The following is a 25,594-nucleotide window of genomic DNA, read 5'->3' on the forward strand; positions in this document are numbered from 1 at the left end:
TGAATTAAATAGAATTAAAAGCAATAGAGTAAAAATGAGTCTTTAGTAGGGACTTGAAGGCCGTCAAAGACCGAGCAGTGCGAACATGGAGAGGCAGGGCGTTCCAGAGATTGGGACCGGCCACGGCGAACGCACGAGCTCCTCTGGTCCTGAAGTGTGTGTCAGGCACAACCAGGAGAGACTGATTGGCCGATCTCAGGGCTCTTGTTGGGGCGTAAGGAATGATCAATTGAGCTAGATATGGAGGAGACAGGTCATTTTGGGCTTTAAAAACAAACACTAAAATCTTAAAATCAATTCTGAAGTGGACAGGGAGCCAGTGGAGGGAGGCGAGGACTGGGGTGATATGGTCACGCCTATTGGTGTTGGTGAGGAGGCGGGCGGCGGCATTTTGCACAAGCTGAAGACGCCGGATAGCGGACTGATCAATGCCTACATAGAGAGCATTACAGTAGTCTAATCTAGTTAAAATAAACGCGTGGACGACTCGCTCGAGGTCGATACGGGGTAGATAGGCCTTTGCCCTGGCTAGAAGCCTAAGCTGAAAAAAGCTAGCCTTGACCACGGAGCTAATATGCTTGTTGAATTTGAGTTTATTGTCGAAGGTGACACCAAGGCTCTTAACTGAGGCACGGATATTAACACTGAGGGGGCCGAGTGGGGTGATGGGTGAGCTAGGGTTATTGTCGAAGATGATGACTTCGGTCTTGCTTTCATTCAGAGTGAGAAAGTTTGTGTTCATCCAGGATTTTATATCAGAGAGGCATTTTAACAGTGGCTGGGCGGGGTCTGTGCTGGTCATATTTAACGGTAAATAGAGCTGAATATCATCTGCATAAAAATGAAATGATAGATTGTGTTGCTTAATGAGTGAGCCTAATGGGAGCATATAGAGCAGAAAGAGGATGGGACCAAGGATGGAACCCTGAGGGACGCCGCAGGTTAGAGGGGCCACACTAGAGTTAAAATCGCCTAGTCTAACTTTAAAACTACGGTCGGTAAGGTAAGACCTGAACCATAGTAGGGCAGTACCAGAAATGCCAACGTGGTGCTCCAATCTAGACAGCAGGATCCGGTGATCCACTGTGTCGAAAGCAGCTGACAGATCGAGGAGTACCAGGGCTGCAGGGCAGCCTATATCTGTGATAAGGCGTATGTCATTGAGGACTCTTAGGAGTGCAGTGTTTAATGCAGTGTTTATGATTCAACACCATTGTGCTACATGGTACTGTAAATCAGCAAGCCATAAGCTTGTCTTACCTGGGATTCGAACTACTGCTGAGCCTGTTTGGGCTGAGGATGTATTGCGCTTTTTAGCTTCATGCAGTGCCACTTGTCAACCAGTAGGTGTCCTACCCATGCCTGCAGGATGTATTAGTTATATTGCGTTGACATGTGTTTTATTGACAAAAATGTATAGTCATACTCAATACTCATGCATATACCTAACATATTCTACCATTCAGCTCAGTCAAAATAACATCACTACTTTTTTTTTGTATCGATTAGTCACCCCATGGAGACTTGAATTCATGGTAATTTTTTTGTTTTTGTTGCATTACTAAGCCAATAATTTGATGACTGGCAGCGGTTCCGGTAGGAGATGCAAAGAGTCTCCTACCGGAACCGCTGCCTACCAAAAGATTGCAAAAAGTCTCCATGGGGTGACTAATCGATAGAACACATTTCTTTTTTGGGGGAACTATACCTTTTAATACAATAAAAAAAATAACACCAAAACTAATAAAAAACTAAACTAAAACTAAGCCTTTTCAGAATATAAAAAGCAAAACAAACTATCAAACCCAAAATAAAGAAATAAAACTAACATGCAGTCGATAAACACAAAGTCAAAACAGAATACAAAATAAAAGCTAATGAAAACCTCAAAACTATAATACCTCCACCGTCCCTTGTTGATAACGGAAACAGATGCTGCCTGATTTATTGCGGTTTACTGTAGCACGTTGTCAAACACTGCGTACATAAGTCACATCCTTGGCAAACACAATGCAGGGCTCCTGATGGCTTGATTGCCGTCTCGGGGAATCGTATGACCTTGTACGGTTTCCATGAGCATAGCTGACATGTGCCAGCGGGTCAGTGTAACCTTAGTGATGATGGGAAGCTCGGTCTGTTCCCTGGTTTAAGCAGCCAGCAGCCAGCAGCCAAGCCCCTGCAAACGTCAACAAACACTCCCTGAACTTTAGAGTGCAGGCAGAAACATTTCTTCTAATTCGTTGTGGTCGGGTGCAAACCTCATAATTATGTCCAACAACCCTTCCTTTTTTGTTATTATTTAAAAGCAGTGGTGGAAGAAGTACTCAGATATTTTACTTAAGTAAAAGTAGCAATACCACAATATAAAGATACTCTGTTAGAAGTAAAAGGCCTGTGTTCAAAATGTTACCTGAGTAAATATACTTAAAGGACTAAAAGTAAAAGTACTAATGTTTGAAAAAAGCAGATCTACAAGCTCACAACGCGTCACATCGTGAGCTTGTAGATCTGCTATTTTCAAATAGCCTATGTATAAAATAGGGCTAAAGTAGTTAAAGTATGTTTTATAATATATTTTATCTGCAAAGTAACTAGTAACTAAAGTTTTCAAATAAATGTAGTGGAGTAAAAGTACAAAATTTGCCTGAGATGTAGTGGAGTAGAAGTATTGAAAATTGGAGTAAAGTAAAAATTCCTCAAAAGTGTACTTAAGTACAGTACTTGAGTAAATGTACTTAGTTACTTTACACCACTGTTTAAAAGAAACAATGAAAGCCTCACCATCTAACTTTTTTTTAATGAATAAAATGTAATTGTGTCCAATCAGTATGGTATGTTTACACAAAATAACTTATACAGTTGGGGTGGTTGTACGTTGTCTCCCTGTTCTTCTATTGAGACATTTAGATCGTGTCAAAGGTCATGTCTCACCTAGACACAGGATCTGACACAAATTTTGACCTGATGGTCAAGATTCAATTTATCCCCTGAGCAAGCAGACCGGCTCTATTAGCTCAATGGTAAAGATTTCAACACTTGTGCAGGAAACAGGGTTCAAATCCGGGGTAGAAGAGGAAAGTTACATAGTGCAGCTTTAGAATAGTGAAAATAGCCGGTCTACAAGAGCTTGTAGATCGGCTATTTTCACTACTTTCGTGCAGCACTCTCTTGTATGATGTAGGAGGGCGTTAATTTGCGAAAAGAAGACTGAAAAGCTGAAATATGGAGATAAGAGGTTTCTGCCCAACAGCGACGTTGGCTGTTAGCCTCTCTCTAATTATATTCTCCTTAATGGGTTTCTTTTAACCCATTCAATCCGGGAACGCATCTGTGTCATTTTTAGATTTCTTTGGCTATTCAAAAATAGCCGCGCTATGAGCTTGTAGATCTGCAATTTTTTGAAGAATCGTGATTTTTTTTTGCAAATCTTTTAATATATATGTTTTAAAGCAAACATTTTTAACTCCGATCTGTGCTTTTGTGGGGGGGGGGGGGGTGCCCTGAAACAACTTATTTCGAGATGGCCAAATCCAAATCATTTTGGGGGGTCCTTCACATGGAAAAGTTGGAGCACCACTGATATAGCAACATACTGTTAGGATTTAGAAAACATTCTTAGGTTATGGATTTGGCCGCGGACCCCCATCTCATGCGCTACGAGCTTGTATATCTGCTATTTTTCTAATAGCCAAAGGAATCTGAACGTGACACAGATGCGTTCCCGGTCTTAATGGGTTAATCGGCATCCTGTCGCAGCTCCTTTCAGGTTGATGGTTTTAACCCATTCAGACCGAGAACGCATCTGTGTCTCACTTTTTAAATTTCGTTGGGCTATTCAAAAATAGCAGATCCACAAGCTCATAGCGCTGCACCAAGTGCCGCGCTATGAGCTTGTAGATCTGCTATTTTTGAAAAATTGTGAAAATGTGTGCAAATCTTTGAATATGTATGTTTTTTAAAGCGAAAGTTTGTAACTCAAATCTTTGCTTCTGGGGGGATTCTACAAATGTCTTCTAAATCCTAACAGTTTTGTTTTTTTAAACGTACGTTGCTATAATCAGTGGTTCTCAAACCTTTTTCATGTCAAGGACCCCCAAAATGACATGTATTTGGCCGCGGACCGCCTTCTCAAAACATGTTGTTCCAGGGACCCCCATGCAGAAGCACAAATCGGAGTTAAAAATGTTGAAAACATATCTATATGTTCAGAGATTTGCACACATGTTCAAGATTTATTTTCAAAAATAGCAGATCAATTGTAGATCTGCTATTTTTGAATAGCCCAAAGAAATCTAAAAATGACACACAGATGCGTTCCCGGTCTCAATGGGTTAATGTGGTTTCTTTGCCAATTTAGACTAAGGAATGATGAGGTCGCTGGTTAAATGGGCTGATGTGTGAGTCAGAGGCGAGGGAGTGCATTGGTTAAATCACTGGTTCTCAACGCCGGGTTCGGGGACCATCCGAGGTCCAGAAAATGGAACTTTGCGGGTCTGTAACTCAGAGAGTATGTTACAAAATAGAACCATTTTGGTTCCATTTGTCCACTCTCAGAGGTTAAATAAGCACTGAGTATTTTGCAGTGTAGATTGGGGTCCCAGTATTTTAGTTCAGTGAGTTTGTTGCTTTTAATCTACAATCTACAGTGTAAAATCATGTTACTAACTACAGACTTTTAAGTAACAGTATACTTGAGTAGGATATCCTAGTAAACCTTCCACCTGATTAATGTTGTTGTTGTTGTCAATAGTTTTTTGCTATTTTCTCCAACCCTTGTAAGTAACTGCAGAGTAAGTACTCAAAAATGCTAGTGGGTTAAACTCTATTTTGTCCAATATGAGTGCCTACCGTAATTTACAGTCAACTTAAGACATTCTGCTCTAACTAAAGCCATCTTGTGTGTGTGTGTGTGTGTGTGTGTGTGTGTGTGTGTGTGTGTGTGTGTGTGTGTGTGTGTGTGTGTGTGTGTGTGTGTGTGTGTGTGCGTGTGCGTGTGCGTGCGCAGTCTATCGTTCTATTGAACCCGGCTGGCTACAGGCGACATACGAGGGGAGAACAGGTTTAATCCCTGAGAATTACGTTGTCTTCCTCTAAAAAGCTACGGTAGTAAAAACAAAAAGTTAACGTGGCAACTGTTTACCATGGTATCCATGGAAAACCATGATCCTTGATGCGAGTGACTGCTAAACAATTTTCCACAGTGTTCATTTGAAGTTTAAATCTTTTAACAGTGCTGTTAATGTTTCTCAAATACTTTTTTTTTCTTCTTTTAATCACAAATTAAATACACAATTCTTATTTTTCATGACTGTAAGCATGTTTTTTCTGTTTTCTGTCTATTTTTTGCAGATAGTTTTGTCTGACTAAAGAAGTTGCCATGATAAACTGTAATTTTATAATAGTTCCTCTAAGCCAGATGCACAATTATGATCCCGCACTGCTGTTCTTATGTCCACTATTTAACCTACAGTATAAGAGAGTCACAGTATTTATGTAAAGGAGAGTCACAGTCACAGTATTCTTCCATTGAACTATTTAAAAAAAAAGAAATTTTAGTACAAAACAGATCCTTTTGTAATTGTTTTGTTTTCAAACAACAAGAACACAATCTTGATAGAGGAGCACCTTAACGATAACATTTATGCTGTTTGACCATCGTTGACCACCTTCAACCTCGTTGTCCCTGTTTTGAGCACGGTGAAAATTATAGGTGATAAATTATTATTATTATAGTTTCCCCTATATATAACTATTCTAAAATTGTAAATAAAATGTTAAAATAGTCACAATAGTGAGCTATTTTTGCTGCACGAAGGTGCACTCTCTCTATGGTACTGCACATTAACATTCACCAGCTGTATCTGTAGTAATATTTACCTCTTAACTGTATCACTGTGCATTGCTATGAATTAACACATCAAGTGTGTTATGTTCTATGTAAAAGTGTGTTATGTTCTATGTACAACGGTGATGAATGTGATGTGTGTGAGACTGTAATGCAGGCCGCGTTACTGTACTCACTGGTACACTGGTGTACCAGCAATAACACACATAAGACACACGTAAGATTATATTATGTTGAAGATGCTGTTTTAATATTTAATTTTGTATTAATGTCACACTATGTCCCAGGTTAATACATGCCTTAAATAGGTTCACTTTAGTGGTATTTATTTGGTATTCTTTTTTCAGCCAAATATGAACAAAATGTCTCTGTTGGGTCAGGTGGAAACCTCATATGTCCAAAACTGTTATTTTTCATGATTCAAATGGGGGAAAAAAAGTAGCAGATCCACAAGCTCGAAACGCGGCGCGAAGCTTGCGGATCTGCTACTTTTGCTGCTTTTGTGTGACGCAGCAATATGATCAAGTACGGCGTGAATTTACGAAAAGAACACAAAGAGTTAGAATATGGAGGTAAAGGTTTCTGCCCGACAGCAACGATGTATACCTTGATGTACGGTTCTTAACTTATTATTGCACAAAGAGTGATTGCTCCAAATGAAGAATTTGGGAGGGTGGATAAAGTAAACCCAGGCTGAACCCAGTTATGTGGGGTCGTTGCTAAAGCTCAAACTGCTGTTTTCCATGTCAATCCCTGATGAGAATGTTCCAACGGCCTTGAACAGCGATACTGGAACGATACTCCCTCATTGTTTGGACTCTACGGAATCCTTCACCCAATCACAAAAGATTTGTTTTCCATTGTTTTGGCATATGGGAGGCACGTTTCCTGAACAATCATTGACTGTATCACTGCATAAAGATGTCTGTAAATAAACTGATTTATCGACCTGGCGCCGTGCATCTAGTTTTTTTCATGAAGGCTGTTTTAATAGCAACAAATGCAAAGTGAAACGCATCTTTAAAACCTGAAATATCTTTATTATAACTCTTTCGACTGGCAGTGTTTCAGAAAACAGAACATCATAATAAAAAAGAAGTTAATGTTTTGGCACATACAGTCATAATAGATTGATATATTTGTGTTACGGCACCTAATCTGCTAATGCTAACACCGTCATACACTGTCTCATAAGGTTGATGGATCCCTCACAAAGAAAACATCACAACGTCTTCAATCAGAAGCACACACTGTCCTACAGATATATTTTCAGGCATATTTAGCTTTTATTTTATGTATTTCTTTCTTTACTCCAGATGGACCTTAGTGCAGTGGTTCTCAAAGTTTAAAATGTCAAGGACCCCCTGGTTTGGTATGTGTTCGGCCACAGACGCCCATAAGTGGATGGACCCGTAAACCAACTGTAACCAACTGTCAATCAACTGTAACCTAACCAACTATCGATCATTTAGCATGGGGACCACCTCGCACCACCTCAACGACTCCTGGGGGGTTCCCGTACCCCACTTTGAGAACCACTGCCTTAGTGCATGTTGTCTCTAACCTCATAACTACCTCCTACAGTTTGAAAGTGCTATAGCGTGCTACGACAGCTTTTCACAAAAACAAAACAAAAATAAGTTACACAAAGGTTAAATAGCAAACAAAAAAAAGCCTCTCTCAGTGAGAAACGAAAGCAGGTCACAAACCAAGAACAACTTAAACACAGGAATGAATGCATGACGGAAACACCAGATCATCCAACAGCGAACCAATCCGAGGCACGATTTAGAAGACGCTCCACTCCGGAAACAAAACGGCATCCTTCAAGGCTGAAGGAACTCTCCTCCGTCTCATCACAGTAACGTCAAACGCAGACACTAGAGAGACATTTAGGTCAATAAAGTACTCTTTAACGGTCGAAAGCTGCTGCGGAAAGTGGCGATGAATAATCCAGTAATTGTCAGAGTGAATGATCCAGTCATTAAATAAAATGCCTTATAAATACCCTCGAAGTTGGGGGTTCCTTGAGGGGGGGGGGGTTCCAAATGGACCTTTACAGGTCTGTAACTCTGAGAGTACATCAGGGGCCAGTTGCACCACCTCACACTAAGTTCAAACTTAGCCTAGTTATACATTCAATCCGGGAAAGTATCTCTGTCATTTTAGATTTCTTTGGCTATTAAAAAATAGTAGATATACAAGCTCATAGCGCGACACCGAGTGCCACGCTATGAGCTTGTAGATCTGCTATTTTTTGAAAAATCGTGAAAATGAGTGCAAATCTTTAAAAAATATATATATATATTTAAAGATTTGCACAAATTTTCACATAAAAATAAATAAATAGCAGATCTACAAGCTCATAGTGTGACACTCGGTGCCGCGCTATGAGCTTGTATATCTGCTATTTTTGAATAGCCAAATAAATCAAAAAATGACACAGATACTTTCCCGGCTAAATGAGTTAAATGGCTTTTTTAAAAGCCATTTAAGCTACAACTAGGCTAAGTTTGAACTTAGTGTGAGGTGGTGCAACTGGCCCCTGTACACTCTCAGAGATACGGGGGGGGGGACGAAAAGGTTTGATCAGCACTGGTCTACGCCAGGCGGCCCGCGTTGGTGGAACAGGAGGGGCTTCACCATGCCCGCCAGGACCTTGGGCAGCTGGGTTGAGATCACCTCGGTCATCATCTCTGGAAACTCCACTTTCATGGCGTCCGCCTGGATGAAGGTGGTCAGACAGTAGAGGTTCATTTTCTTCACAATCTGAAGGAAAAAAAGGTGTTTGTGTTAGTCAAAGACCCATCCATGCCCCGCTGAAGGCTCGACTATTAAGACCAGAGACGAATACATATCAGAGGCAAATATTGTACTTTTACTCCACTAACTCCACTACAATTATTTGAAAACTTTAGTTACTAGTTACATTGTAGAGTTAGTTATTATTATTACAAAACATACATTAACCACTTCAGCCCTATACACATTTCGGCCATTTGAAAATAGCCGATCTACAAGCTTGCAATGCGTTGCGATGCGACACATTGAGAGCTTGTAGATCTGCTATTTTCAAATCATTTGTATACATTTTATACATTTGAAAACTTGTGGAATGGGACATTCTGCATAATGAGCACTTTCTACTTTTGGTACTTTAAGTACATTTTGATGCCAATACCTTTGTACTTTCACTCAAGTAAATTTTGAATTCCGGACTTTTACTTGTAACAGAGTATTTCTACCTCGCAGTAAAATGTCATAATGGTGTCAGCCCTAAGGCCATGTTGAGGCAGAGCCTGTGGTATATTAGGTATACCTCGTGCATGGCGTCCATGAGTTTAGTCAGGTGGTAGAAGCGCTGGGAGCTGGCCAGCGCGCCGTTCTTCATGTAGATGGTCTTGTACAACTCCCGGATGTAGTTCTGCCTCATGTCCTCAAACACCGACTGGCTCTTCAGTCCCTCCAGAGGCACTGCAGGAGACAAGCAAGGCTCAAACTATCAATTATTTCCTTCATGTGATTATCCTATCGATCTGGAGTCAGTGTTCCAATCAATACGTATGTCTGGGGGACTTTGTGTCGTCTCTGTGAGTGGATTTTGTTCTCTCCTGTGGTTAGAACTATGCTTTGATAGCATGTAGGCCAGTGGTTCTCAACCAGTGGGCCGTGAGGGTATAGATAGACCCCTTAACAGACGACGTCACACTGATAAGAACCGGTATGCGCGTGCAGGCCAGCACCAAATGAAACCTATTCTGTCAGGTCTCGCTAGGACGCGCCTCACTATCCAACACACAAGAGGAGGTTGAATGAACTGAAACCAGCGCTCCCCAAAACAATATGTTGGGAATTCAATTGATTGCATGAAAGAATCACCTGTCTCAATGTTGGTAAACAAATAATTGGTCTATAGAGCAGGGACTCCCTCTTTCATTTGTGTCAGCTTCTTTCAACTCCGACTTCTCGCCAGGGTTAAGGCCTATCTCCGCCGACAACAATTTGAAATAGCTATTCATGCCTTTATTTAACTCGGTTACTGCAATTCCCTGTACACCGGCTTAGAGCAGTCATACCTCAGGCTTCTACAGCTGGTCCAAAATGCTGCGGCTCGCCTTCTCAGACTGCAAGACCTTAAAGTGGTCGGGGGGTCATCTGATCGTTAAGCATTACACACTGCAGGAGTTTATTTCTTGAAATCGGCTGTCATAATATCGTTGTGGTCTTCACAACAGGATTGATCCCCGACAAGGGCTGACACACTGTAGGATAGTTCACTAGAATGCTATCTCCAGAGTCAGACCCAATACATACATTTGAGTTTATTCCAATTCATTTTAATCGACGTATCCCGTGATATGCCTCTCTCCCTCTCCCTCTCCCCCCTCTCTCACTCTTTCTCTCTCTCTCTCTCTCTCTCCCTCTCTCTCTCTCTCTCTCTCTCTCTCTCTCGCACGTCAAGTGCGCAGAAGCCGTCAGTGACAGCGTTGCCATGTCCGCTTATTATAAGCGACTTTGGGCTTGTTTTTCTGTAGAGTTGCTTGTAAATATTGGTTGTTGCGGGGTGCATTTTTTGGGCTTATTTGTGTAGTTGCTTATTTGGCCTTGTTTCCTAATGTTGTTTAAACCAGTGGTTTAAACAACACATAATATGTATTTGTCCGCAGACCCCCCTTCTGTAAATATGTTGTGCCATCATAGACCCCCATACAAGATTTGTGTGGATTTGGAAAATATTCCAAAATTTTCTCAAGATTTTTATTTGAAAATAGCTGCGACGCGTTGTGAGCTTGTAGATCGGCTATTTTCAAATATCCAATGTATTTGTAAATAGGTTTAAAGTGCTCAAGTGGCCTTTTCTTGGGCTTGTTTTCATAGACCTGGTTGCTTATTTCTCTCGCAACATCTGGCAACGCTGTTCATAACAGCGAGCACATGCTGCGCACACACACACACACACACACAGAGCTCGCTCTTGCTCTCACTCTCTGTCTGTCTGTCTGTCTCTCTCTCTCTCTCTCTGTACAATTCCTCTAAAATAAACAGCCCACCAGGCTCGCTCACTCTCTCATTTTGTTTTATAATGTTAACTTAATACAGGACTGGACGGTAATATTGCGGGACTGTTTGTTGTGGTCAGATCCAGCGACGCTCCCCTGGCCACGGTGGCTGTAATGTGCTCTCATTGGCTGTAGCGTGGATCTCCTTGCAGACCCTTTCATAATGTATGATACTGTCCGATCTCCTGTCTGGGACAGAGCTGAATATCTAACATGGTAGTTATCTGAAAACGGTCGGAAAGCCGTCGCAGAGCGGATAATCGCGGCCACATCGTCTCGCGGAACCTTTCACACAGAGCGAGCATTATCTCGCAGATCAAAGGCCGATCTGCGTCAGATCGGGAGGTTTTGTCGGCGAGCGCCAAAAAATGTCGGCGACAGCAATCTCGGACCAAATCTCCTGCAGTGTGTACGAGCCCTTACTGGCACAAAAAGACGTGAGCACATCATTCCTGTCCTGGCCTCACTTCACTGGCTCCCTGTCAATTTTAGAATTCATTTTAAGGTCCTTTTATTTGCTTTTGAATCTCAAAACGGGCTAGCTCCGCTATACCTCGCTGAGCTCCTGGAACCATACACTCCAGCCAGGGCCCTGAGGTCTGCCGATCAGTCGCTACTGGTCGTCTCAAAGACCAGTAAACCAGGGGTGGCTGCGCCTTTGCTGCTGCCGCCCCCCCCGCTCTGGAACGACCTCCCTCTCCCCATCCCATCTGCCCAGTCCATTGGGGTTTTCAGATCCCTACTTAAAACCCACCTACTCTCTTTGGCTTTTAATTGCACTTGATCCGCTACTGTGTCTTAACAATGTACTGTATCTGTCTGTGCGCCAATGGGCGCTTATTGATGCTTTGTTTGTCTCAACCTTGTACAGCACTTTGATCAGATTCTGTTGTTTTAAATGTGCTTTATAAATAAAGTTTGATTTGATTTGATTTGATTTGATTTGATTGGTGTGTCGCCCAGGTTGCCCCTAAACCCTAACCTTAACCCTAACCTTTAACCTCACAAACAATATGACTAACCCTAACCTCACAGAAATGATGCCTAAACCTAACCTCAAAACCCTGTCCACCTGGGCAAAACACCGGATAAGGAGACTCCCGTATAGAGCATAGCGGTGGCAGCCATTTTGTTTACCGGCTGTGGTTCCACAGATAGCCCATTCATTCTGCCCATAGAGATTTCCGAAAATATGTATATTAATTATTTTAAGCCTGAAACCAAGCCATCCAGGCTCCTGGGTGAAAGGTAACAGTTTTGGACCACCCGACAGAGACGATATCAAAGCATTGCTCTTTCTTTGACACACACTTTTGAGTAACCATAAATAGACTAGATAAGTCTATTTAGAATAGAATGGACAAGGAATGACAATGTAGTCCAAATTAAGTGGTATGGTGGAATGGTAAGATAACAAAAATACGGTGTAACATTCTGTCATTGCGTGTGTGTGTGTGTGTGTGTGTGTGTGTGTGTGTGTGTGTGTGTGTGTGTGTGTGTGTGTGTGTGTGTGTGTGTGTGTGCGTGTGCGTGCGTGCGTGCGTGCGTGCGTGCGTGCGTGCGAGCGAGCGAGCGAGACACACTGGAGTGTATTTATCTTTGCTGACAGCATGAATAGTTTTGGGTCTTCTAACCACAGCCAAGTGATAATATTGCTCACAAACAATGATAACGGTAAACGTGATGTACAGCTAGTTCATTGATATCTGCATAGGACCTTGTCATGATGTCATTACTCTGTTCCACAGATAAATATTGTGTAAATAGCCGATCTACAAGCTCACAACGACTCCTAAAACGTTGTGAGCTTGTAGATCACAATATGTTCCTCTTTCGTAGGTGATGTTTGACAATTATTTGGCCAATGTTTGACAATTTGTTAAAGTATAGTTTGTTGATTACTTTAGACCTAGTAATGGCCTCCCCACAAAATTGTTTGGAGCCCCCCCCCCTGGCGGTCCCGAGACTCCCGACCCACAGCTTGAGAACCACTGGTATATGACCAGCGGTGTAAAGTAACTAAGCACATTTACTTAAGTACTGTACTTAAGTAATATCTTTAGGTGCTTTTACTTTACTGGAGTATTACCAATGTTCAGTACTTTTGCTTCTACTCCACTACAATTATTTGAAAACTTTAGTTAGTTACTTTCCAGATATAAATTATTACATTATAAAACATACATTAACCACTTTTTAGCCCTATTTTAACCCTAGGCTATTTGAAAATAGCCGATCTACAAGCTCGCGACGCGTTGTGAGCTTGTAGATTGGCTATTTTCAAACATTTTAGTACTTTTACTTTTGGTACTTTAAGTACATTTTGATACCAATACTTTTGTACTTTTACTCAAGTAAACAGAGAAACAGAGTACTTCTGCATTGCAGTATTGATACTTTTACTTATGTAAAACATTTGAGTACTTTTTCCACCACTGTCGGTACCTGTGGTGAGCAGCATGATGACCTTCATACAGAGGAACTCCTCGCGGGTCACCTGAAGGTTCCTAAACTCCTGAGGGACCAGCTGCATGGCCAGGCACAGGTCATAGATGGGAGACCTCTTCATCTGTTCCCTAATCAGGACACAAATAAAACATGTTTATCAGAATGTTCTTTTAAAGGAAATATGACTGTATTTATGGATACAGTCATAAATCACTTTTATTGGCAAATTAAAATTAATTTACTTACTTAGGCAACTTGAAACACTTCTTTTTTATCACAATTTTTTTCCCCGAGTGTCGGCCCCCAAGACTCGCGGCAAAATGACTTACGCACCGAAAATTTCCTGCAAATGCATTTATTCATGTGTTTTAAAGTGAATAAAATACTTTATGACTTGTTGTTGCGTTACGTACAAAGTACAAAAGTATTAGCATAAAATGTGCTTAAAGCAACAAAAGTAAAACTTCTCATTATGCACAATTCCCAAATTCTGAATCATACTGTATCATGTTATTGGACTATAATGATTGATTTTAACAACTGAAGACCTATTTTATACTTCGCTATTCGAACATAGCAGATCTACAAGCTCACAACACGTCGTGATGTGATGCGTTTCTGCTTATTTTTGTAATCAATAATTTTAATAATTATTAACAATCTAAATCTGCCATAAAAGTAACTATTAACTAAAGCTGTCAAGTATATAGTGGAGTAAAAAGTACAACATTTGCCTACGGAAGTACAGTAGTGACTGCAAGACACTTACTGACTAAGCACCAGGTCCGGTGCAAAGTACAAGTATTCACTGGTGACATTCTGGAAGGAGCGCCAGCCCAGAGAAAACACTAGAAGGTTCATCCACGAGTACTGGATGAGCTTCATCTGGTCGTCGATGTGCAGGTTGCGAAATCCTTTTGAGAAAAAATATATAAATGACTTCCTTAGTGATTTGGTTTTGTTTTGTTGTTTTTTAGGCCTAGATTTTTTATATTTCAATTAATCGATGTAAGACATATTTATATTATTACTTTGTGCACAACAGTGTCATGCAAATAGTGAAAATAGCCGGCCTACAAGCTCACAACACGTCACTTTGGTGTGTGTGTGTGTGTGTGTGTGTGTGTGTGTGTGTGTGTGTGTGTGTGTGTGTGTGTGTGTGTGTGTGTGTGTGTGTGTGTGTGTGTGTGTGTGTGTGTGTGTGTGTGTGTGTGTGTGTGTGTGTGTGTGTGCGTGCGCGCGCATAATTAGTATAATAGAAGATAAGATAATAGATATGAATTCCATTTCTTTTATGCTTCACTTTTACAGGCCAACAACATTTCACTTTTCACAAGGTTTGCCATTACTGTTACTTGTCAGGATTCAAATTCAAAAACAGCTGAACTAACAGCTTCGCGACGTGTTTCGAGCTCATGGATTTGCTACTTTTGATGCTTTTGTGTGACGCTGTAGTATGATCAAGTATGGCATTAATTTATGTGGAAAAAACAACACAAAAAAGGTTTAGGCCTCCAGTTTGCCGTGGTGGTGAAAGGAGAGAGAGAGGGGGGGGGGTTATAACTTATAACCATAGACAGTAAAACGTATGGACAAAGGTACGCTTATAGACTCTACAGACCGTAAATGAAGCCTATTTTCAGCTATTTCAAATCCGCCATCTTTCTATATCCGGTCCGAAAAATTTACACGGAAATGAATGTTATTGGTTGGGACCAGAGCGGGGATGGGGAATTAATGCTATTGGTTGTGCAGCTTGTCAATAAAATCATCACAAGGCAGCCACGCCCCTCCTACAGCATACCCTACGTTATCATCATTTTTTTTTTTTTTAAATGGGACCATAATTTACCAAAAAGCATATCATGGTGATTGAACGAAGACTTTAAACTTGCGACTGGAAGCAGATAGTATTTATGACAATGTTTATTACGGTAATAAAAGTGTAAAGTTCGGCAAAAACCGAACCATCCGTTTGAATAGAGAGTAAATATTTCTGACACCAGCAGGGGTGAAACAGCGAGACGACAGGTCATTCATATGAACTGTCACTTCCTATACAGCCTCAATTTACAACTCAGAAGCTGGCCCCTTGGTAATAACCTAAAATGTGGTACCTGGCAGAGCCTTGGACCACCTGACGATCCACACCAGCTGCCTCTCACACAGACGGTTGAGGCAGCTGAGCAGCAGGCTGGACTCCACGTCCGGCTGGTCGCCGCTGCTGCTGTTGCTGTTGTTGCACTCGGAGAGCACCGTGTCGGGCTCGATGTCCTCCAGCAGGGTGATGATCTGCGGGTGGAGCTGCAGCTCGCTGATGCTCACCACGGCCGGGCCGGGCAGCGAGCAGGTCAGGGTGGTCTGCTGCTGATGCTGGCCCTCAGGGTGATGACCCTGACCGTGACCGTGACTGTGACCGGTGGCCCAGTGGTGGCCCTGGAACATCAGGGACGCCGGGGACCTGAAATCCGAGGTCATCCGCACGCCGGCGCGCTTAATCTTTCTGCCTGCAGGGGGAGGAGGGGGGGGGGGGGGTGATACCGCAGCGTGACTTCTGGCTAGGCCAGTGCTGGAAGAAGTACTCAGATGTGTTCAAAATGTTATTTGAGTAAAAGTAAAAAAGTATTGGCATCAAAATATACTTGAAGTACCAGAAGTAAAAGTACAAAATGTAGGGCTAAAGTGGTTAATGTATGTTTTATCGATCGACAAGCTCACAACGGAGCTTGACGATCGGCTATTTTCTGCAAAAGCCTAGAATCAAGCCATCCAGGCTCCTGGTGAATCATGACCATAAAACATTGTATTCTGTGAAAAAAAAGGTTTTAATATTTAATTATACTATATTTAATAAATACCCTTTGTTTTGCGGCTTTCTTTTTTTTTTTCTTCACAGAATCAAATGTGTTATGGTCATGATTCACCAGGACCCTGGATGGCTTGATTCTAGGCTTAAAATAATTGATATAAATATTTTTGGAAATCTCTATGGGAAAAATTCATTGAATTTTGAGTGGAACCAGAAAATGGCCGCCACTGCTATACCCTATAGAGTGTTTGTTCAGTAACAGGAGTCTCCCATTTCGGATGCTGTCAATGCACTGTATGGGACATTATCACTTTTAATCAGACTATTGATTGGTCTAAGTAGATGAGATACTGACCTACCCACGGGGCTCAGCAGGTGTTTTGTATAAAGTATAGTATTGGACCGCGACGCAGGCGCGCCGTCTCAAGCGAACTTGAGCCACGAGAGGCACCACTGAGCGAGCTAAAGCGAGCGAGTTGCCGTTCCGCACATTGAGAAGTTCGTAAATCATGCTTTGGGGTGAGTGTTTGCCCCAACTTTCACCAACCCACAAAATAACGACAAAACACCTACTGAGCCCTGTCGGGAGGTATCTCACCTACTTGGACCAATCAATAGTCTGATTAAACGTGATAATATTCAGTGCATTGACAGCATCCGAAGCAGGAGTCTCCATGTCCCTCCAGCTCTTGATTAAAAAAGAAAATGCATGTTCAGCTCGGGACACCAATTTCATCCAATCAGGAGATAGAACTCACACAGGATACAGATTAAACAAGTGAAATTGGACGTGATGACACAAAGAAATGAGCAAACAGCTGTGGTTTGTAGCCTATATTTGGTTCATTTGTCTTCGTCTCGAAGCCCTTTGAAATATTTCGATGGACGTCAGTGGCCATTTTAAACCGTGACTTAAACCTAAATCCTCCTAAAATCCTCCTACCTCCGAGTTTCATCCCGGCCAAGTAGCAGTTCCTCAGACGACACGAGGGGCAATTCTTCCTCCGGATTTTATCCACGATGCAGTCATTCCGTCCGGCGCACAAGTAGTTGTGAGGACCTGTCCAGTTCAAAAGGACACAGTACAGTATAACGTTTCTGTCATATGTCCAAAATAGTTACTTTTCAGGATTCTATTTCAAAAAGGGAAGTAGCAGATCCACAAGCTTGTAGATCTGCTACTTTTGATGCTTTCGTGTGACGCTGTAGTATGATCAAGTACGGAGTTAACTTACGAAAAGAAAAAAAAAAGTTAGAATATGGAGATAAGAGGTTTCTGCCCGACAGCAACGATAATTAGTCATGAATACCTGTTCAAATAAAAGCAGGTCAATATAAATTGTTACTGTATGAATGAATACCGGTTCAAATAAAAGGACACAGGTTAATATAAATGTGGGGGGGTTGCTGAAAAAGAGCACTGCATGTCTAACCTGGGTAAATAAAGTTAAAATAAAAGAAATACAAATTTGTTATTATATCATGCTTATCAATGCCTGTTCAGTTAAAAAGGACACAACACAATACAAATAGCCTATTTATCAATGACTGTTCAGTTAAAAAGGACACAGCACAATATAAATTAAATATAACATTTAAAAAAATAGAGGTTGGGGAGGAAACCCAGAGATCTTGGTGCTCATCTCTGAAATGAATCTTGCCTGCTATAGTTAATATTCAGTCTGCTTCAGTCAATAGCTCAACCCCAGCGCCCCTCTTCTCTTTACTCATTTTCATTTCCAGGCACAAAAGTTTTTTCCCCCGTTTTTTTCGTTCTTTTCGTTCTGAGAACATGGCCTAACGTTGCTCTCAAATAAGGCCGGGGAGTTGTGTGGCGAGATTCTAAAAGCGAAACCTGATAATGAGATGGAACGCAAAGGATGTGAGGACAGAGTGACATGGCCGCGATGAATCACAGTGACTCGTATCTGCACCACCGTGAGATAAAAAGGAGGACCATTTCAGAAGTGAAGAACACGCCGAACACATAACAACGTGATAATAACCTCTCAACGGCGCCAGTGGGAGGCCAGGCTTCAATCAAAGAAGATAAACTCTGCTTGATTGGATGTAATAACTACAAGCATAACTATTTACCAACGGTGTCTTGGAAAATTGCTTGTGACATCTGTGTCACAGGCGTTGATTAAATCTTAAAATCAGTTTCTTATTTTTTCAATGTTCAGAGGTAGAGAAAATATTGTCTCAGTCGAATGGAAACCTCATACGAAGCAAAGATTTAAAAAATGTTTGCTTTAAAAATGTATATATTTCAAAAATATCAGATCTACAAGCTCATACTGCGGCCTACAGGTTTGGTGTGGAGGGAAAAAAGAGAAGACCAAGTACAGAGTGAAAGGTCAGGTTTACTAAGTATTGAGGGTTAAGTGGTTACATGTCTGAAAATACACATTAACATCCAACACAACTCTGATGGCAGTGCTGTCAAACAAGTCTATGAAGCTATACCTGAAAATGTTAAATGCAACACAATTCAATACACTATATAGTGGGGGGTCCCTGCTTCCTCTCTCACTCAGCAGATGTTTTAAAGCAGTGGTTCTCAACCTTTTCAGTCTGTGACGCCCTAAAATAATCATATCTGAACTGGGGACCCCCCATCCTGACAAGCACTTGGAATGTAGGAGTTGAGGCATTACATTTAGTTTGACTCGGTTCCACAGATAAAAAACTAAATGTTTCCCTCTTTCTTATATTATTTGACAATTTGGCCAAAGTTTGACCGTTTTTTATAGTATAGTTTTGTTCATTACTTTTGATGCAGTAATGGTCTTTGCCTTTGCTTTCTGTTTTTTTGTAGGTATTAAAAAGGTCCTAAAAGTCCTTAAATTGTCCCCCCCCCCAAAAAAAAAATCATGTGGGGATCCCCCTGGGGGTCACGACCCACAGGTTGAGAACCACTATTTCGCAATGTGTTGTACAACTCTTACCTTCCACCGCTCTCTTAAAGAACACCTTGCAGCTGCCGCAGGTGATGACCCCGTAGTGACAGCCGGACGCCTCGTCTCCACAGATCACGCAAAGTCTCTGACTCGTGCTAGAAAAAGAACAAAGAGCGGGTGAAGAAACAAACGTGGCAAAAACAAGTGTTAAAAAATATAAAACCTCCAATATTTTGTTGCTATAATGAATGTGAAGAGTCAGAATGAAATGCAGTGCATTTAACATAAAAAACAAGTCCTGAGTGTTAAACGAGCTGTATTTGAATGCTTAATTGTCAATGCCAGGCTAAATGAGTTTAGCCTGGTTCTCAATATAGGGTCTTCAAACTTACTAAATGCCGGTCCGTGGCCTAATGCAGTGGGGTCCGGGGACCCCCAGGGGTCCTTGAGGGGGTTCCAGGGGGGTCCCCAGCAAAATGAGTTAATACAGCATCACATTTTAACATTTTAAGGCCAAATATATATCAATTTGGTGGGGGGGTCCCTGGCACAAAACCTTTACAGATGGGGGGTCCACGCCCAAGTATTTATAAAAAATGGGGGGGGGGGGGGGCTTGGAAGAAAAAGTTTGAGGACGGTTTCAGCCCTACCCGGGGTATGCAGTGCCAACCTTCCTCTGTGCCACGATTGCAGAGGTTTGGTTCACATCGTAGGAGGCAGCGTATGAGCAGGGGTCCTCGGGGACCCCCACACCACCACCACCACCACCACCCAGCTGAAGCTCCGAGGGAGAGGAGGACTGGAGCGGCCACGGGCTGTTGTTTTTGTACATCATCATTTGTTGTTGTTGTTGTTGTTTGTGTAGTTGCAGTGCGTGTGTGTGTGCGTTGAACGGCACCATGGCAGCCTCGTTGCCCGTTCTGTCGCAGCTGGAATCTGCGCCCCTCACCTGCAAGGTTGTTGTTATAGTTAAAAGCAGTGGTGGAAAGTAACTAAGTATATTTACTTAAGTACTGCGCTTAATTACAATTTTGGGGTGTTTGTACTTCACTTGAGTATTTCCAATTTCCAATACTTTTACTTCTACTCCACTACATCTCAGAGGCAAATATTGTACTTTTACTGTAAATGTAGTTACTAGTTACTTTGTAGATTTTGATTATTATTACAAAACACACATTTGAAACGCATTGTGAGCTTGTAGACCGGCTATTTTCAAAAGATTTGTATACATTTGAAAACTTGTGAAATGGGAAATTCTGCCTAATGAGTATAAGTACATTTTGATGCCAATACTGTTGTATTTTTACTCAAGTAATTTTTTTATTCCGGACTTTTACTTGTAAAGGAGTATTTCTACATTGCAATATTGGTACTTTTGTCCTTCTAATGCAGGGGTTCTCAAATTGGGGTCCAGGAACTCTCAGGGTTCCTTTAGGGGTTCTAAATAAACCCTTACAAGTCTGTAACTCTGACAGTATACAAATGGAACCAAATGTCCATTTGGTTGTTTTTTTCCCTTCTTTTTGTGTGTGTGTGTGGGGGGAGGGGGTGAAAAAAAAGAAAAGAAAAGAAAAGAAAAAACAAATTAATAAAAGAAATGAAAGAGGCAATTGAAAAAAGAAATAAAAATAAACATGGTCCCCTCACACATTAGATGGACAATATCAGTCACCAGAACCAGGGTTGTGTGTTTTTCAATTCATCGAACATAGTTAACCACTTAAACCCCATATGGGTAACAGGAGTTCGTCAGGGCTCAATACTCCTGTCTTTTCTGTTTTAGTTTAGTCCTTAGTTTTAGTCTTTGTCAAAAATCTTCGATAATAGCAAGAAAAGGCAAATCTACAAGCTCACTGCAGTGGTTGTTTGCTTGTAGATCGGCTATTTTTCTGACCTTGTTGAATCTTGGCCCAAGCTAACCCCACATATATATTTTCTTTTAAATACAAATAAGAATACCACTAAAACTTAAAGATAGGGTAAGTGATATGTTATAGGTTAAAGCACTATATTGTGATAGTAATCATTGCTATAGAGTGTTTGTTCAGTAACAGGAGTCTCTGCGTCTCTCCAGCTCTTTGATAAACAGAAAAGAAAATTCAGGTAGGTGACAAAATCTCAGCCAATCAGGAGAGAGTACCCATTTATCAGCTTCATTTTTATAATGTTCCAGTTAGTTCCAATTGTGTCTGCTCATTTCTTAGTGTCATCACTTCCAATGTAACTTGTTTAATCCGTATCCTGACTCTCTATCCTTGATTGGATCAAATCCCGACTTGAAAATGCATGTTCTGTTTAATTTAATAAAGAGCTGGAGAGACATGGAGACTCCTGTTACTGAACAAACACTCTAATAGCAATGACTACTATCAGAATATAGAGCTATTTAACACTTATTTTAACCACTTACCCTACCTTTAAGTCGGTTAATGGTCCTAAGGTTAATGGTCCTATGTTAATATGGTCCTAAAAAACATTAAAACAACACTAAGGCTAAGCCTTAAAAAAAAAACAACAACAACAAAGCCGCTTTAGAAAACAATCAAAACTAAACTTGAAATTAAAAACAAAAAAAAGTCAAAACGAAAAAAAAAGGAGAAAAAAGAAAGACAAGATGCAATAAAACTATAATGACCTGCGGTGCCAGACTCTCCGCCAGAGAGGAGATGCTGCTTATGGGCGAATGATCCACGGACAGAGTGTATGAATCAACCCCGAAACCAGACTCTAGATGCGGAGACAAGGAGGAGGACATGATGTCAAAACAAGACGGTCTGCCCGGCGGCAGATTGAAGGAGGCTGACGCGTCCATATGGTCCATATTCACCGACGTCTCCTTGTGTTCGCCTCCTCCTCCTTTCCGCATGATGAACGTCTGTCCGGCGCTGGGAGTGGGAGGAGAGGTCAGCCTTGACGTTGACCGTATCGGCGACCTTTCAGCCGTTGCCTCCTTCGGTCCGACGCGCATCTCGGCGCGCACTGGACAGACGGAGACGAGACGCCCGTCGGACATCAGAAAGTCGTCGGCGGGATCGTAGTAAGGTTTAGGCTTGACCAGCAACGCCGAGCTGCCGCCGATCAGGTCGTCAAAGTCGCTGTAAACGATGCTGTGGTCGCTGCTTGACCCTGACCCTGAACCTGACCCCACTGACCCCGGTCCGAGACTTATTAGATCGCCAACGGTTCCACCAAAATGACGCACGGAGTGCAGAGACTGATCGCCCGGTAGATGCACGTGGCTGCTGCTGCTGTTGTTGTTGTACCCTGTGGCTTCAGTTACGTGGCCGATCACTCTCTTATTACCGCTGGGGTTTGCCATGATCGGAGGAGTTGTAAGTGTCTGATCTACCGTTTGATTTGTCTGATTTCTGTCTGGAATCCGCGGAAACATGCAGAGGATTGGATGGATGGATGGATGGATGGTGACTGCAGGATCTAGGCTAGGGTGGTGATAGTGTGTCCAAGAGATCGTCCTCCTCCCTGACAGACTGACTTCTTTAGGTTCATCTCGCTATAAAGACCAGAGCCTCTTCGATTATCTGTCCAGATCTGACTGACTATGATGATGACACCAGACCAGAGCCAGGACACACTGTATAGATCCACCCCTATCTGCTGGTTGGTTGGTTGGCCTGCTGGCTGGAGTTGGCTCGTAATTACCATGCCCCCACCCACCTCCATCCCAGTGGTGGAAAGGTAACTAAGTACATTTACTCAAGTACTGTACTTAAGTAAACATTTTAGGTACTTTTACTTTACTAAAGTATTTCCAAATTTCAGTACTTTTACTTCTACTCCACTACATCTCAGAGGCAAATATTATACTTTTACTCCACTACAATTATTTGACAACTTTAATTACTAGTTAGTTTGTAGATTATTACAAAACACACATTTACCTTCAGCCCTGTATACATTTTGGCCATTTGAAAATAGCTGAACTACAAGCTCACATTGTGCATTGTGAGCTGGTAGATCTGCTATTTTCAAAAGATTTGTATACATTTTATACATTTGAAAATAATAATCAAAATCTACAAAGTAACTAGTAACTCAAGTTTTCAAATAATTGTAGTGGAGTAAAAGTACTTATTTGTCTCAGAAATGTAGTGGAGTAGTAAAAGTGGAAAATTGGAAATACACAAGTATTTAAAAATAGTAATAGTAGTAAGTCAAAATGCCTCAAAATTGTACTTAAAGGACGACTTCACCGATGTTCAGCCTATCTTCATATAATAGGTCCTCACTAATACTCATGATAAAATGGTAAAAAAAAAATCTACTCGGTCTGTGTCTCAGAGGATGGCTGTGGACAGTTCAGAGTCCCGTCTACCAGTGACATCATCAATGGGGAATCCAAGCTAATAGAAACTGCAGGCTTTCTATTCCTGGAAAGTTGCAATGCAATAAAAGAAGCCATTGTTCTCGTGTTAATACAAATCTAAATAATAAATGTGAAATCTTGTTGGGAAAAAAAATCATGCCTAACGATGATGTCACTGGTAGACGGGTTTCTGGACTGTCCACAGTCCTCCTATGAGACACAGACCAAGTAGAAAAAAATTGCACCATTTTATCATGAGTAGTGAGGACCTAATATATGAAGATAGGTTGAAAATCGGTGAAGTCGTCCTTTAAGTACACAGTCGAGTGTATGTACTGTACTATAGTTACCACTACAGAATGCTGCACAATACTAAGTCATTATTATGAGAAAGAATCTCATTATTATAACTTGTTTTTTTTCCTTACACCACATTGGTTGAAATGTGCAATCACAATTTCTGCTGTGAAATTGGACGGGGAAAGAAAAGACTAACACATTATGACACAAACTCTTTTCTGCTTGGTAAAAGCCCAGATAGACTAGTTGTGGCTATTAGTGCGTGCGTGCGTGCGTGCGTGCGTGCGTGCGTGCGTGCGTGCGTGCGTGCGTGCGTGCGTGCGTGCGTGCGTGCGTGCGTGCGTGCGTGCGTGCGTGCGTGCGTGCGTGCGTGCGTGCGTGCCAAAAACCTTGGTGTAGTCAGGGACTACTACCACTATCACCTAAAAATATATATCACAGATTAAAGGACTTAGGGGAGAACGGGGTAAGATGACCCAGTGGGTAAGTTGACCCACCCCCTGTATCTAGAAAACTTATCATATCAGATCATTGTCAGTATCATGGTCAGTATCATGGTCAGTATCATATCAGATCATGGTCAGTATCATGGTCAGTAACATATCAGATGTCAAAACGAGATGGTCTGTCCGATGGTGGCAAATCGAACCTGACGCGTCCATAGTCACCGACCTCTCCTTGTTCTCACCTCCTCCTGTCCGCATGGTGAACGTCTGTCCGATGCTGGGAGTGGGAGAAGAGGTCAGCCTTGATGTTGACCGTATCGGTGACCTTTCAGCCGTTGTCTCCTTCGGTCTGACGGGCATCTCGTCTCCATCTGTCCAGTGCATGACGTCTCCGACGGTCAGTATCATGTCAGATCATGGTCAGTATCATGTCACAGGGCTGTGACAGGGCGCAGAATGTCTGTCCTGGCTGGGTGTCCATGTCCATGTCCACCCAGACTCTGGACTCCCATCCGTGGTCCCCTGCTGTCTACCATGTCCTCCTTTTAATCCAATCCAATTCAAATCCCACTTTATTTATAAAGTACATTTTAAAACAACGGAGTTGACCAAAGTGCTGCACAGTAGGCATAACAACAAATAAAAACACAATGCAATACAAATGAACACACAATACAATTAAACAGTAAAACAAATACCGATCTGGGTTAAAAGCCAAGGGAAAAAAATTAGTTATAAGAAAATGAAAATATGTGCAAATGTTCGAGTTTGAATATATATATTTTTTAAAGAACATTTGTAAAATATTTTGTTTCAGGGACCTCCAGAAGCAAAGATTTGAGTTAAATCTGCACTTAATGTTCAAGATTTTTCTAAATTAGTAGATCTACAAGCTCGTAGCACGGCACTCAGTGCCGCGCTATGAGCTTGTATATCTGCTATTTTTGAATAGCCAAAAGTATAAAATAATGGTTATAGCTAAAAATCTAAAATGACACAATATGCGTTCCCGGTCTGGGTTAAGCCATGTCTTAGGGACGACAAGCAGTGTCACGGTTTGAGTCAGGGCAGAATGGAGGACCCAAATGCAGGAGAGACAGAGGCTGATAAGTTCAAAGTGTTTATTAACTAAAAAGGGAGGAATGCAAACTGTAAGAATAGAACTCAAGACATGACACACGCAACAGAACAGTAGACAATGAAGCAACAAAACTGCATTACAAACACAGGGTTAAATAGACAGGGAAATAACAGGACACAGGTGAACTCAACAGACAATCAACACTGGGATAGGCTGGGGGACTACTATAAGGACACAGGAGGAGAACATGATTAATCAAAGGGTAGGTGAGACAAGACAAGACAGGCAACAGCTACAAAGAGTACTATACTACAAAATATAGTGTAAAGCAAAACCTAATGAAACAGGGAATGCAACATTACCTCAAAATGACAG

The 25,594-nt window shown here is 41.7% G+C and overlaps 2 protein-coding genes across 2 annotated transcripts in view; one reads left to right on the forward strand and one right to left on the reverse strand.

Moving 5' to 3' along the window:
- Positions 1 to 6,794, forward strand: part of arhgap42b (Rho GTPase activating protein 42b) — a 156,526-nt gene extending 149,732 nt beyond the window's left edge. The window contains exon 25 of the mRNA XM_080428319.1: positions 5,006 to 6,794. Coding sequence (XP_080284445.1) covers positions 5,006 to 5,094 — 89 coding nt within the window. The 3' untranslated portion in view covers positions 5,095 to 6,794. The remainder of the gene's footprint in view (positions 1 to 5,005) is intronic.
- Positions 6,795 to 8,291: 1,497 nt separating this feature from the next.
- On the reverse strand, positions 8,292 to 22,596 carry pgr (progesterone receptor). The gene is made up of 9 exons (XM_080429361.1): positions 21,704 to 22,596; positions 19,716 to 20,014; positions 19,114 to 19,220; positions 17,106 to 17,222; positions 15,471 to 15,860; positions 14,123 to 14,267; positions 13,351 to 13,481; positions 9,165 to 9,319; positions 8,292 to 8,614 (listed from the first exon to the last, which is right to left on the reverse strand). Exons 1-9 carry the CDS (start codon positions 22,457 to 22,459, stop codon positions 8,435 to 8,437), a joined length of 2,280 nt encoding a protein of 759 aa, XP_080285487.1. The 5' UTR covers positions 22,460 to 22,596; the 3' UTR covers positions 8,292 to 8,434.
- Positions 22,597 to 25,594: the final 2,998 nt, after the last annotated feature.

The sequence above is a fragment of the Gymnoscopelus braueri genome, assembly GCF_963280865.1.
Source record: "Gymnoscopelus braueri genome assembly, chromosome: 5".
Taxonomy (NCBI): domain Eukaryota; kingdom Metazoa; phylum Chordata; class Actinopteri; order Myctophiformes; family Myctophidae; genus Gymnoscopelus; species Gymnoscopelus braueri.

Excerpts from the sequence above, each read along its gene's own strand:
- pgr (XM_080429361.1), bottom strand. The coding sequence starts at position 22,459 with ATGTTTCCGCGGATTCCAGACAGAAATCAGACAAATCAAACGGTAGAT. Across the intron at positions 15,861-17,105 it reads GGCCGGGATGAAACTCGGAG|GCAGAAAGATTAAGCGCGCC; the intron begins GTAGGAGGATTT and ends CTCCCCCTGCAG. Across the intron at positions 13,482-14,122 it reads CCGGACCTGGTGCTTAGTCA|GGAACAGATGAAGAGGTCTC; the intron begins GTAAGTGTCTTG and ends TGTCCTGATTAG.